At 40.1% G+C, this 12895-nt stretch overlaps 1 protein-coding gene across 1 annotated transcript in view; it reads left to right on the top strand.

Moving 5' to 3' along the window:
• Nucleotides 1–1281: 1281 nt before the first annotated feature.
• The window catches only part of LOC135324356 (angiopoietin-1 receptor-like), a 71231-nt gene continuing 59617 nt past the window's right edge, over nucleotides 1282–12895 (top strand). Inside the window, exon 1 of the mRNA XM_064500412.1 lies at nucleotides 1282–1769. Coding sequence (XP_064356482.1) covers nucleotides 1718–1769 — 52 coding nt within the window. The 5' untranslated portion in view covers nucleotides 1282–1717. The remainder of the gene's footprint in view (nucleotides 1770–12895) is intronic.

Raw genomic sequence — 12895 nt, forward strand, 5'->3', positions numbered from 1 at the left:
CCTCAGGTGTGCACAGGCCTCGTGGGGGGGCTTTCTCACCAGCATGTGGATCAGCAGGTTGTAGGGAGCAGCACGGGTGCACCTATAGCTGGAGCACCCGCAGCTCCCACAGGAGGGGTGTGCAAGTGGGGGAACCCACACTCCCACGGGGTGGGGGGGTGGGGGTGTGTGCTTGTAACCCACACTGCTTGGGGGGGGGGGGGGAGGATTATATAATACTCCAAGTATTCAGATGTTGGGGGAACCTATCCCGGCTGGTTTGTAAAGTCTGACATGCAATTAGAACGTTTGTGTGAATAAAACAATTACTGTGCATGTCTAGAAATAGAGAAAGATGCCTTCAAATATCTGAGAGGGATGAAGTACATACACATGCAAAAGACCAATACCAGAAAACTATCACACTCCTTTAAACCTTAAAAAAGGATTTTAGTGGAACATAGGCCTTACACTGGGTTTTTGCACACAGAAGTATTTCACTCTAAGTCCATACTTGGTTTGGCTTTTGGTTTTATTTTGGGGGAGGGGGAGCCATTTTAGAACAGCTTGGGGCCAAGCCATTGTAAATTCTGTAGGTGATCACTTGCCACATGGACAGGGTATCTGGGGTGGGAAGGGCTTCCTTTGTGGAACCTGCAACAATTGAAGACAATAAGGCTATCCTAGAAATACTACATTAAAGTAGAATCAACTCACAGCCCATTTCCCAAAAGATGCTGAGCATTAGCTTCTCTGTACATCTGTAAAAGTCATTCTGGGCGTTAGCGTCTTGGCAGGAATACAGATCTTTCAAATGCTATATTGTCATGGGTTATATTTAGTCAAGTGGCAAATAAGATTGCCCTTTATTTGCAGTTGCCTTTATTTGAGTGCTGCCTGTCCATTGATTTGATTAATTTTATTCAATTCTTGTGGTTTTCTTTGCATTTTTTTTCCTTGTGTGTTGTTTAGCTTCTGAGTTCTGAGGCCTCCTTGAGTGATGTGGCATTTTAGTTCCACTGAAGCCAGAAAAAATCAGGTTGTGATTTATTGTTGCATCAAATTTTTAGTCTGGTTCCAATTGTCGAATGGAGAGAAAAATCATTTCCAGTAAAATACATGAACTAATGGTGTAGTTTGCTAAAGTGTTGCTGGCTTTGGTCTATACTGGATTTGACTGGTTGTTTCATCAGGGTTTCTTTTTGTATTTTTATAACTGCATGCTGGGATGCCTTGCAGTCAGCACCTTTTACATGGATTAAGTAAATAACTGATGGATAGTAAATAACTGTACTTAGGTGGAAGGTTTGTTATTTGCACCCTTCCGCCTACTGGGGGATGCCATTATTGTTCCTACATTGCTGACCATGTGCTGCCAGTTCTTTGAGATCAGTCCTCTGCCCATCCAGCAGCTCCAGATAATTGTTTTGATGTATTGCTATATGGATGGGATTTGCATGCCCTTCAGTCCTGCTGATACAAAATGCCTTTAAGATCCTGCCTTTACCATCCTAATCTACAAAGGAAACAGGAAAAAGGAACTTAAACTCCCTGTACTCAGACAGCAATGAGACTGTTCCAGCTTGCTCCAGCACTGCACTTTCTTGCCTGTGACTTGTAAACAAGATTCAGCGTACCATGCAAAGGAAGAGTAACCAGTAAACCTTCTACCCCAGTAAAAGGATACTCCTAACTCCATGAGCTGCTGTAAAAACTGGATGGATATATTTTGGAAATCATGGATGCTTTAGCACATTTAGCTCTCTATGGATTCAGCCTGATGATTTCTGGTAAGCCTTTGCTTTAATTTCTGCTTTCAACATGGCATGATTTTCTTGTTTCTCACACAAAGCGCACAATCCCCCATCCTTATTCTACTGATTTATCCTTACTAATTTACCACTTATTTCTGTGAAGCCCTCTTGCACCGAGTGAGGGGAGCAGGGCTGTGACTAAATTATCAGGTAGAATTTGTCTATGTTTAGGATCTGTCACCAACTCTTTTTAACTGTAGAGGTTGTTTGTTCACACATATGCACATTGTAACAGATTTCCTCTGCTGGATAATGTTATTAACTTTTACATAAAGCTGATTACTTTGAAATGATCAACATTCCCCCCCCCAAAAAAAAAATCTGTTATAAATATAGGTTAGATGTTGACTCTTACTGCCCGCCTACTTCACGAGCTGGTTGTGTAGTAGGGAACGTTGTTTTTTCTAGTATTGGCATTCTAGTACTTGGTTTTAGTTAGGTTCTCTAATTGTCAAATCTAGATAGAAATCAGTGGATATAAAAGTAGAATATACATTGTATACAGCTAATTAATGCACTTCAAATACAACTGAGGGAAATAGTGCTAGTCATAAAGGACAGGTTTATGAAAAGGTATGCAGTAAGATTTTATTTATTAGCATTCTGACCCTTAATGTTAGAGATGCTGATAATATTCAGAATCCTGAGAAAGCCTGTTTTCTTCCCATGGGATTCTCAGTTGCTCAGCATTTAAGTGTTGCTCTCACCATCCATATTTTGATTTTCTAGTCAGTTTCCTGAGGATAACATACAGAGCAAAACCTGTAAAAGGGAAATAGGCTTGATACTTTACGCAGTTCCAGTCCATCTCTGAACAAAAAATAACATGCTGTAAAACTGCACACTGCTACAAAGAGAAACAGATGGTAGCAAGAAAAGATAGAAGTCTTCATTGAAGCATAACTTGCTTTACAGTTTCTGGATCTTCATGAATTGCAAAATGTTAATAGTTAAGTGAAATGATGAAGAAATGGATTTGAGATGTTTTTGATGTGTTTGATTTCTGGAGATATACAGGAAAGAGAATGTAATTAACATCTGGTGAATGTGTGCATGTGAGTATTGCTATCTAGCCATTGCTGTAATAGGCTGCATATTGTTTATTCATTTCTATTTTGTGGTGTGTGTTTCTTGATTGTTGTAGCTGCACATTGATTCACCCTATTTAACTCTCAGATCACTTCCAACTTTTTCAGTTAATCCAACCGCTTTTCCCAGGATAAAAATCTTCTCTTGTGTCTCCAACTTCTACATAGTAATGTATACCCAGTTATAGGAAGGAAGTAACATTCATTATGTCATGAGCATGTGAGGGACAAAAAGCTAGCTACACAGATTAGCTATAATTAGCTGACAACGCACGCAGTTCAGTGTTGAATACTGCCAGTCACAGCCTTAGCCATAGAGCTTGACCAGTTAGGTGCGTATTGTAGTCACACCCATCTCAATAGATCTGTCAGCCTTCCCGCTTTTGTTTGGGTGTGATATCATGTTTCCTGGGGCCAGCAGTGGAAGACTATGTGAACCTGCTTTCCTCTAGATACAGCGGGAGTTCAGAAAAGCAGTATTGACATTCCCTGAGCAGGAGAGGCATTAAAGTCAATGCAATCGGCAGTGAACAGATTTAACCTTGTCCCAAATGATATGGGCTCTTGCAGGTGTGTTGCTGGGTTGGTAAAAATCTGTTCCACCCTTGTTCCCAGGTAAGGACCATGGCTCCGAGCTTGGCTCCCTGTTACAAGAAATGTCCTTTAATTTCTTTTTCTTATAACAGAACCTCATTGTCAGCTAAAGCCAAAGACTTGACTTTGAAAGATACTGTTCAGTACACAATATATTTCATCCTCACTTTCTCTCTCGCACTGTATATATAATCATTGCTTGCCACAGCACATGTTTCTTTATACTGACAAAAGGTCGAATTTAACACTAGTGAAAGGCTTGAAAGCAAACCAAGCATTATCATACTTTTTTTTTTCTTCTTTTGGCTAATTCTGCTCCAGTCGACATTTTGCAGACAGTCATTTTCCTCATGAGGGGCTGAATCAAAATGATCCTGACATTTATACAAGTGTGGATTCAAACCCCAAGTTTGTGGCTTGATAATGTCTCTAGTAAATCCTGAGAAGAGATATGTTCCATACTCACCTATTCACTTGAAAGGCTGAGGATATAACAAGGGACAAATGTTATAGCTTGTCTTTTGACTGTTAACAAGAGTCTTGGATGGATTGAAATTTCACTTACAGCTTCTCACAGTGGGATAACATCCAGGAATGTTAGTGTGTAAGATTTATTTTAGCAAGATGGCCACCATCGGCAAGAGATTTGTGGAAAACAACAGCAATTAAAAGCAGGCTCAAATACATTTAATAGACTTCCTGTCAGGAAACAAATACATTTTCTAATGTCTACGTTTTCAAAGACAGACAATTTTATGTGCTACAGTTTTGTACTCTACCAATAATGGGCGAAGCAGTGTTTCTAAAAATACTAGAACAATTTTTGGCAATTTTGCTGTTGCATTTCAATCCATATATGGTGAAAGACACAAACAGTTACACTAACGTTTTAAGAAAGGATTACAGTGAAACTATCAGTGCAGTAGAATTCAGTGATAACTATGTATAATCCTTATATATTGATGAACCTTCCTTGGGATTAGTAGGCATTAGCATGAAAAAAAGATATAATCATATATATTAAAATTATTCTATGGCTCACATTTATAAAGCTAAACAAGTTTATTCAAGCTACAGTACCATATGCACACAATTATATTGAGCATCATTATTATGATGTGGGCTCTTCAAAACTACATAAAAGTGGTACTTCTCAGTTTTTTAGTTACACAAACTGGAAAGTTCTAACACTTCTGCTTCAAGACTTTTTTTTCCTTTTGTGAAACTTCCCCCTAACCTTAACCTAACCTAAAGAAAATATTGAAATCTTCTACACTTTGGTTAATACAAGTCTGTGATAGTGAACAGGAAAGTTGTTCACGGGAAAGTCATTCTTCCCCTAGTCCTAGCACAGTATGAGCACCTTGAAATATGCTTTTGCCAGAATTAAATGGAATTTAAACTTCGAACATGTTCTATTCTATGGCTACAGCTCTGGATTTTTTAGCCTCTGACAGCTAAAGCCAGTGATACAAGTCACATTTGAGTTTATGAAGTCAGGTATTTCAGAACTATTTTGTCTCGACATTAGCCATTAGACTGAAATAGCGTCCTTAACACACCTAAATTTTTAAACATCTACTAATCTGAATTGCAGAAGAAAACAATTAGGGTTTATAGTCCTTGTCCCTGAAGAATATTTGCTTTATGTGATCCAGCAATTGCATCTGCCTGCCACATTTGGATTAGTTGCACAGTACATTAGTAATTTTATATAGAAGTTTGGTTTGGATGATCATGACTACAAAACCTTTGGATCTCTATTTTGGGAGGAGAGAGCTATTATGTTGTGGTGGTCTGATTCACGGACTCCGATGTGCTGGATCAGAATCAACTTTATTCAAGCAAGCAAGCCCTATATATAAGCTCTAGCCCGGATCGGTACTTTCCCGAAGGTCATGTTCCCATCATCACTCCTTCTCATTCCGTGCGGCTACTACCTTATCTACATACTGCTATTTATTCCTCCCAAGGCTTTCGGCTCCTGTCCCGATCCAATATCGGGAGGGTTTCGTTACGATTCCAAGGACGAGATTAAGACGCTAAAACCGGTCAAATATCGTACAACCTTTTAAATTTATTTTCCACAGAGTGGGGAGAAAAGGTGAGGAAAGGCAAAGGGGAGGAGAGAGAGAAAGAGAGAGAGAGAAAAGGGGGAGAGAGAAAGAGATATCACCACCCGTGGATCCAGCGGCGTCCCGTTGGTCCTCTTCACCCTGGGTGTAAATTTTAGCGATGCGCGTGCGGTAATTACAACTCGAGCAGGGTCCGACCCTAGGTTCCCGCTGAAAAGTTCAGAGCCAAATCAAGGCAAATTAAATAAATAAATTGTAATGACACGCGTGCAGTAGTTACAGCTCGAGTTGGGTGCCTCCGAAGAGGGACCCTGAACAAAGAAATCCCTGGGCAATTACAGCTTTTTCAAATTAAGTTTCCCACCCCTCACGCGGTAGTTCAGACCAATAGTAATTTTTGGGTCTGGGGTCTCCTGCTCCCTATTGGGTCTCATCGTTGTTCCCAGGCAGGCTGCTTTTCTCCCTTATCTTTACTGTTGCGGTTTCTGCTGACAAATGTGTTGATTCCTCGGGTTCTGCCCTTCTTTCTCAGGGCCCTGACAAACAGGTGTTGTTCCAGCAATTAGCACTGCCCCAGCAGTGACAGTAGGTGTTATCTTCCAAGGTCCTGACCAGGAGGATATAATCCAGACCCCCCCCCCCCCCCCCCAATTAACACTGTTTCAGCAGTGAGGGGAGGCTTTGTTTCCCAGGGTCCTGGCGCCCAAGCAGGCCTTATTTCAAAGCCTTGACATCCTCCCTCCCGGAGTGTGACGCATAGGAATGCAAACTGCTTGTAACTCCCTTATCTTTCCAGTCTGCACCAGCTCTGGGGCCCTTTCTCACTGAACTAGGGAGTGCGGCTAAGCAAGTTTTATAAAAGTTGTGTTAAGCAGCAGTAATTTGCAGTCCAGGTCCCAAAGTCTCTGTCCGATCGTGGTCCGGTTCAGCGCAGGCTCGGTGTGTCCCGAATGGTCGCAGGGAGACCATTTCAGGGGTCGCAGCAGCTCGGTCCTGTTTCCGCTGGGAACAGAAGGCTTGTTCGGGGTTTTGGTTTGCTTGCACCTTACGTACCAAGAAATGTTTAAGGCAAAAGTTCACTCATCTGTCCGCCACAGCTCCTTAACTCTATCTTGTCCAATCCTTCGCTGTCTGCCCCTACATTATGTTTTAATTACATTTCTGGCTATACATTTGCAAAGAAAAAAAAGTTCCAGCTGTGATCTTATTCATCGTGCTCTGACTCTGCAGCTAGCAGCCAAAAACAGCAGCTTCAGTCTGTGCAGGCTGCTCTGTGCACCTACACTAAGTGGAGTTACAAAAGTGGCCTGATACCCTCCCTTTTTAGCTTTAAAGTTTGCTTTTGGTCTGTAGGTGGTTCAGCCCTTAATGAAAGTTAGAATAGCTCTTGGGAAGCCTCTGTTCCAAAGGGCCATTCCAGCAGCTGGTAATAGGGTGAAAAAGCATTACATCAGACCCTGAGGAACCAAATCTAAAAGGGTGAAATTAAATCACAGTACATTCACAAGTGTTAACATATGCTATTGTTCATATATAAATAATTAGAACTGGTTGGATGGAACATTTTTTGCTGAAATTTCAGAGAAAACGTGAAGCTGTAATGTTTTGCAGAGATGGTCTGGTCTCCGCAAAAGTTTCATCTGGAAGACTTCAGGAGTAGAGGAGGAAGCAGAAAAGCCAGAGACTGACTTCAGCTAAGCAGTTAAGCTTTAGGATATGGGAGATCTAGAGCTGGTCCTTCATGTGATCACATGAGAATCACCTGAGATGAAAATCTGCTCTGAATCAGTCATGCAGAGTTGGACCTGCACATTCCACAGCCTACACCTGTCTCCTAAGCACAGACAAACTCTCAAACTCTCTCCAGATTTCCAGGAAAGATTCAGAAGTGTGTGTTGGGGGGGGGGGGGTGAGTTTGTATTAGCACAGAAGAAAATCAAGCATTGATGCATCTACTACTTCTGTGAAATGGATATATATGGTTCCAAAGTCAGCTCCCATCATGATACAGGAAAGGATATATTGCTTGAGGGGAATATACTCCATATCACTAAGGTCACTGGAGGAGGAAGAGGAGGCCTTTATTTTTCAAGAGCACTGGAGCAGGTTGCCCAGAGAGGTTGTGGACTCTCCTACCTTGGAGATATTCAAAAGCCGTCTGGCCAGGGTCCTGGGCAACGTGCTCTAGGTGACCCTGTTTGAGCAGGGGGGGTTGGACTAGATGATCTCCAGAGGTCCCTTCCAACCTCAACCATTCTGTGATTCTGTGAGTCACTACTCACCTTATACACAATATATGCTCTGATATATTCTATCAGGACTAATTGGTTATATAGGTTATTTAGTACACTTCAGCACATGCACACGAACACACATCATTATCCTCATTATGCATCTGGCACAAGCATCCTTGTTATATAGAGTTTTTCTAGTTTGCAAGTAACTTTTTGACCTTAGGACCCATATTTGGATCTCTGCAAATCCAGCTAGGCTCAGCTGAACAACAGGCCTGTTCTACTCAAGCCTATTCACATTATTCATCCTTTTCCAGCATTACTTAGCTTTGTCAGACTGTTGTTCAACACGCAATCTTTGCAAATACTTTGCTTTTCATTTTACTTGCTTATGTTCAGCAAGACAGCAGTGTTGTGAAAGCATTTTTCTTCTTTATACATTTCAATACCCTCCCATATTTTTAGACTACCTCACTGGGAAACCCAAAACCATATTTCACCAGTGTGTCTTTTCTAGCTTTTCTTTCAGCTTAGCAGAGTGCACTGATAGGTTGAGAAACAGACCGAAATGTACGGGAAACAATTTTACACTATTTTACATCAAGGTAATTGCATTTTCTTCATGAGAGTTGCTCCTGAAGTACCCCAGGGCCCATGAGAGAGCATTAGCTATGAGAGACTATTTTATTTTTCAGACTTATGCTCTGGTCTTTCCACTATTACTAAGTATCAAACCAGTTAGTTTAATACCGCCCTACCCCCTCCAGTAATGTTGAGCTCTATTTTTAAAGACAAGAAGGCCTCAGTATTCTCTGAGTTATAATCAGTCCCAAAACTGCAGAGCAGCATTATGAGAGCCATGTTTTTTTCAAAGAGCAATCTTCTTGCTTTAGGAGAATGGATAAGTGGAAAACACAGAGGGGAGAGAACTGGTGTCTGGTTTAGACTGTAAGCTGTAAAAGCAATTAGATACTTTCCATGGACTACAATGAGATTCCTGGCAAACTTGACATAAGTTTTGTTCATTTCTGCTATTTATCAGCAATAATTTCAATAGTTTTAAGTTTGTCCCTTTCTTTTTTTCTTTTCTTTTTTTTCATTTTTTTTCTTTTTTTCTTTTTTTTTGCTGCTGCTCTGTGGCAGACAGTCTTGATCTACTTGGGTAATAATAATTTCTTGGCAACAATATATCAGCATTGTTTTCCTGCTGAGGACTGAGTTGTCAGAGGAGATTCTGACTCACTGTGAGAAATTATCTGAGTTGCTGGTATCTTTGCATCACAGAAGAAGTTAGGCATTTTCCAGGGCATCAAGAGACTATGGAGTCCATAAAATGAATTTGTGACTTCAAAGCCCATAAAAAGTAATTGATTTTTTGAAAGAAAGAACAAAAAAGAACTGAGATTCATGAGAGAAATTTTGCATTGGCCAAGAAAAAAAAAAAAGGAAGGAAAAATTACTTGGTGAAAATATTAAGCTTGGTCAATATTCCACTCTACACACCCAAAAAATGCCCACACAGCCAATATTTTGGATGTTTCTTATTAACTTAATGTCAAATAAGGAATAGTCCACTTTTTTTTTTTTTTTTTTTTTTTTTTTTAGAAAAAAGGGGGGAGATGGGCAGATCAGGTCTCTAATTTGTTCATTTCTTTGACTTTCAATTACATTAGATCAATATTGATTACTTTCCAAATTAATTAATTAATACCTTTTGGTATCAATTACTTTAATACTATGCTAAGAATTAATCAAATACTGAACTTAATTCTAAAGATTTGATGGCTTTCTTGACAAAATTGCTCAAATGATTGCCACTTGGATTCCTAAATAGATTAGTCGTATTCTTGTAATTCAATAATGGATTTTATACACAGAATTAAAGACAGTCAAAGAGGTTACAGTTGAAAATATAAGTACCAAGACAGGACACAATGAGAAATCCTGAGGTGCAGAAGATTTAGTAATGTTTGTTCTAAATGAAAAACTTTTTTGAGCAGACCATGTGTTTAGTGTTACTTTTTAAGAGACTTGAAAGAGGACGGGCTGGTGACTTGGCAGTCTGGAATATATTTTTGCAACAGATTCAGAATAATTCTTAAATCCCACAGTTAGTATCATAAAGGAAGTATGCAACTGATTATTTTACTCTCAACAGGCAATGCAACAGTAAATCTATGCTAAGCACAGATTCTAGCCCCCCTGTTAGTATAGCATCCATATGATTTATATCCATATTTCAAGATAGTTACTAGAAGAAACAGTTATATTTGTTGTTGTTATTGGCAGGAAATCAGAGATCTGCCTAAGCATTTCGAGTTTATATCACTTTGCAGTCACCTCTCTACACATGATGATAAAAGGGGGGATTTGTACATGGAAGAGTCACTGGGTAAAACCTTGTTGTCTTATCTCCTGACTCGCCTCCCCCCAAATCTTAAAACTTTTTTTGCTTTTTTGACTACTGCTTCAGATTTGAAGACTACCTCCTACAAACTGCTCAGTGCTCTGAAAGCTAGTACAGTCCAAGTGTTCAGCAAGAAGGGAGAGTTTCTACTTATCCTGCACTAGGAAGTGTACACAGAGGCACTTGTCCTGTGTCTTGAAGGGGTTTTCAAGTATTGAACTATTATCCGAACATAATGTTTTGAGTTTGTTTTTCTATGTTTTTTTTTTTTTAAACAGTTGCTGAAAGCTGTCTTAAGACTAAGACTTTTGCCATTGACTTCACTGGGGACTGGATTTTAGGCCGAATATAGTCGCTTTGGTATACTGCATTACCTGAAGCTGGTCGAAAATTCTTCCCAGTTATGGCCAAGTTTCTTTTGCAGAGAGGGCTCTCTGAATTCTCCGCTTTAATTCATGCTCTGCTGCTACTCCTGGTCTGAGTGGAATTCTCCTTCAAGGATAAGAGTTAATTGTTCTTGAAATCTGGAGGAGCCTAGACTATTTCAGCATTGTTTACTAAACAAAGCATTCAGAGATAGCTCTTCCTAAGAAAAGAGCAAAGATCTTCTGCTCAAGGGAAAGAGCCAGAAGAAATATGAAGATCAACTAAATATAGGGCATGTCTGCACTGCACCCAACAGGGTAGATTACACAGTGTGATTTCAGGACCCAAGTTATCTCATTTAGAGCTACACTCTGCATTCTACTCTATGTGAGTGTGGACGTACCCCAATAAGACAAACAAGTGAAAAAATGAAAGCAGAGGTGTGAATCATAAGGTTTAAACAGAGCATGTAAAAATGAATTATGCCTAGATATGTGAATGAGCAAGTGATAGGGAAAAACAGATTAACTCAGATTAGCAAGGAAACTCTTGGGCCTTGGCTCCTGGCTGCTTATGTGTTAAATAGACTGTTCACCTTTAGAAGTATTAGTGCTTCCACCTGCCTCTTGCCGTAGTTCTTTTTTCTCTGTTATGCTCCAGATTCAAAGGCAAGGACTTCCAGTTTCTAACCACTTCAGGCAATTAATAGTAATGTTTAACAAATTTAAAGAAAACAGATACATCATTAGATTTTTTAGAGTTTATAAACTCTTTTTCTTTCCTTCTTCCCACTGCTGCTTTCCTTCCCTGTGTCCCTCATAAAGTCACCTCAGTACTAATTAACTAAAACATTTGCTCAGCACTTTGCATTCTCAAAACACTATGTAAATATTGACTAATTATTAAATATGTTTGGGGTAGGATTATCCTTTCCCTCCTTAAAGATGCTGTGTCTCTGATCCAGTTCAACTGACTATTCTGACTGATTGCTATGATGGAGGAGTGCTAGCCACTCCACATTCAACATTGTGCAGAGGTTTCCAATTTCTAGGCAACTTTTCAAAGGTCTCATGTATGTATACATTGTCTTGAATATTTTCATGCTCTCCTTGGGGCCCAGAGAAGGGTTAACAGTGCGAATCTGGAAGTATTTGGGCAGGGACTTTCAGAGGTAAAAGGACAAAATATAACACTTTTCTATTCTTATTATACACATGCTGTATCTATTAATCTATGTCATTGAGCTGCCTCAAACTGAGATTGCCTCATTGTTTTATTACTGAGCTAGTGTCTAACACCAATTCTGATTTAAGAAAGCAATGTTGTAAATTTTATTAAGAGACTTGATCCATGAGCTGACATGTGTCTGGGCTGTGTTCCAAGGAATTTCTCAGAGGCAGTGCTTCAGGTAGTCCTGACTGAGCTTTGCAGAGAACAATGATGTGGGCTTGCTCTGTGGAGCAGCACAGCACAGCGAACATGGAGACTCCATGCCTGTATGAATGCAGCATTTTGGTAGGGAATGAGAATACACAGGGGTTGCAGAGAGAGCATGATATTTCCTGTTCTGCATGATTTTTCCAGTTGAATATGTACTAGAGAAACTGGGAAAGAATGATAGTAAGGTCCTTCTGGTGCTGCCCAGGCCAATACTGCCAGGCAAACCTAACAAGAGAGAGTGCAATCTTTTAGTTAAGAATGGTCAAGTGGAACTTGAACTCCCTGTATTCACATTGCCATATGAGTTACAGTGGGTACAGGCAGAAGATGTTACTCAAACTGTCTGCTTCAGGGGATTCCATTTTTCCCTACGCTAAAAGGACACAAAGCTGTGCTGGGCAACAATGAGCCTGTGTCCTAATGTTTGAGCAATGCATCTTCTCTGCATGACATTTCCCAAGTTCTTCCCAAGTTCTTTTCAAAATCCATTTGCACACACAGCAAATCACTTTCCTGCTGAGGTCAGTTCTTCAAGGAGAGGGACAGGAGTCAAAGGACTTTTTCAAGGAAACACAGAGGATCTTCACTGATACAGACAGGCTGTATTTGTTGTGCTTATTCAGTCCCAGTATAGACAAAAACTCTCCGTAAGGATAGGATTTGCCTGTTTTGCCAGACTAAGGAGTGTAAATTCCTTCTCAGCAAGGACAATCAGATTAATCTAAGATGCATTGCCAGAAAGAGATGCTGTAGGAATCCCTTAGCATGGAGCAGAAATCCATTTTATACTTTTCTGCTTTTTTCCCCAATCTGAGGGCAGTAAATCCCAGTGGAGTCAAAAAAAAAAAAAAGCCTTCCTATCACTTCATTGAGCACTGGGCCTGTAAAAGGCCAGTTC

The sequence above is a fragment of the Dromaius novaehollandiae genome, chromosome W (genome assembly GCF_036370855.1).
Source record: "Dromaius novaehollandiae isolate bDroNov1 chromosome W, bDroNov1.hap1, whole genome shotgun sequence".
NCBI lineage: Eukaryota > Metazoa > Chordata > Aves > Casuariiformes > Dromaiidae > Dromaius > Dromaius novaehollandiae.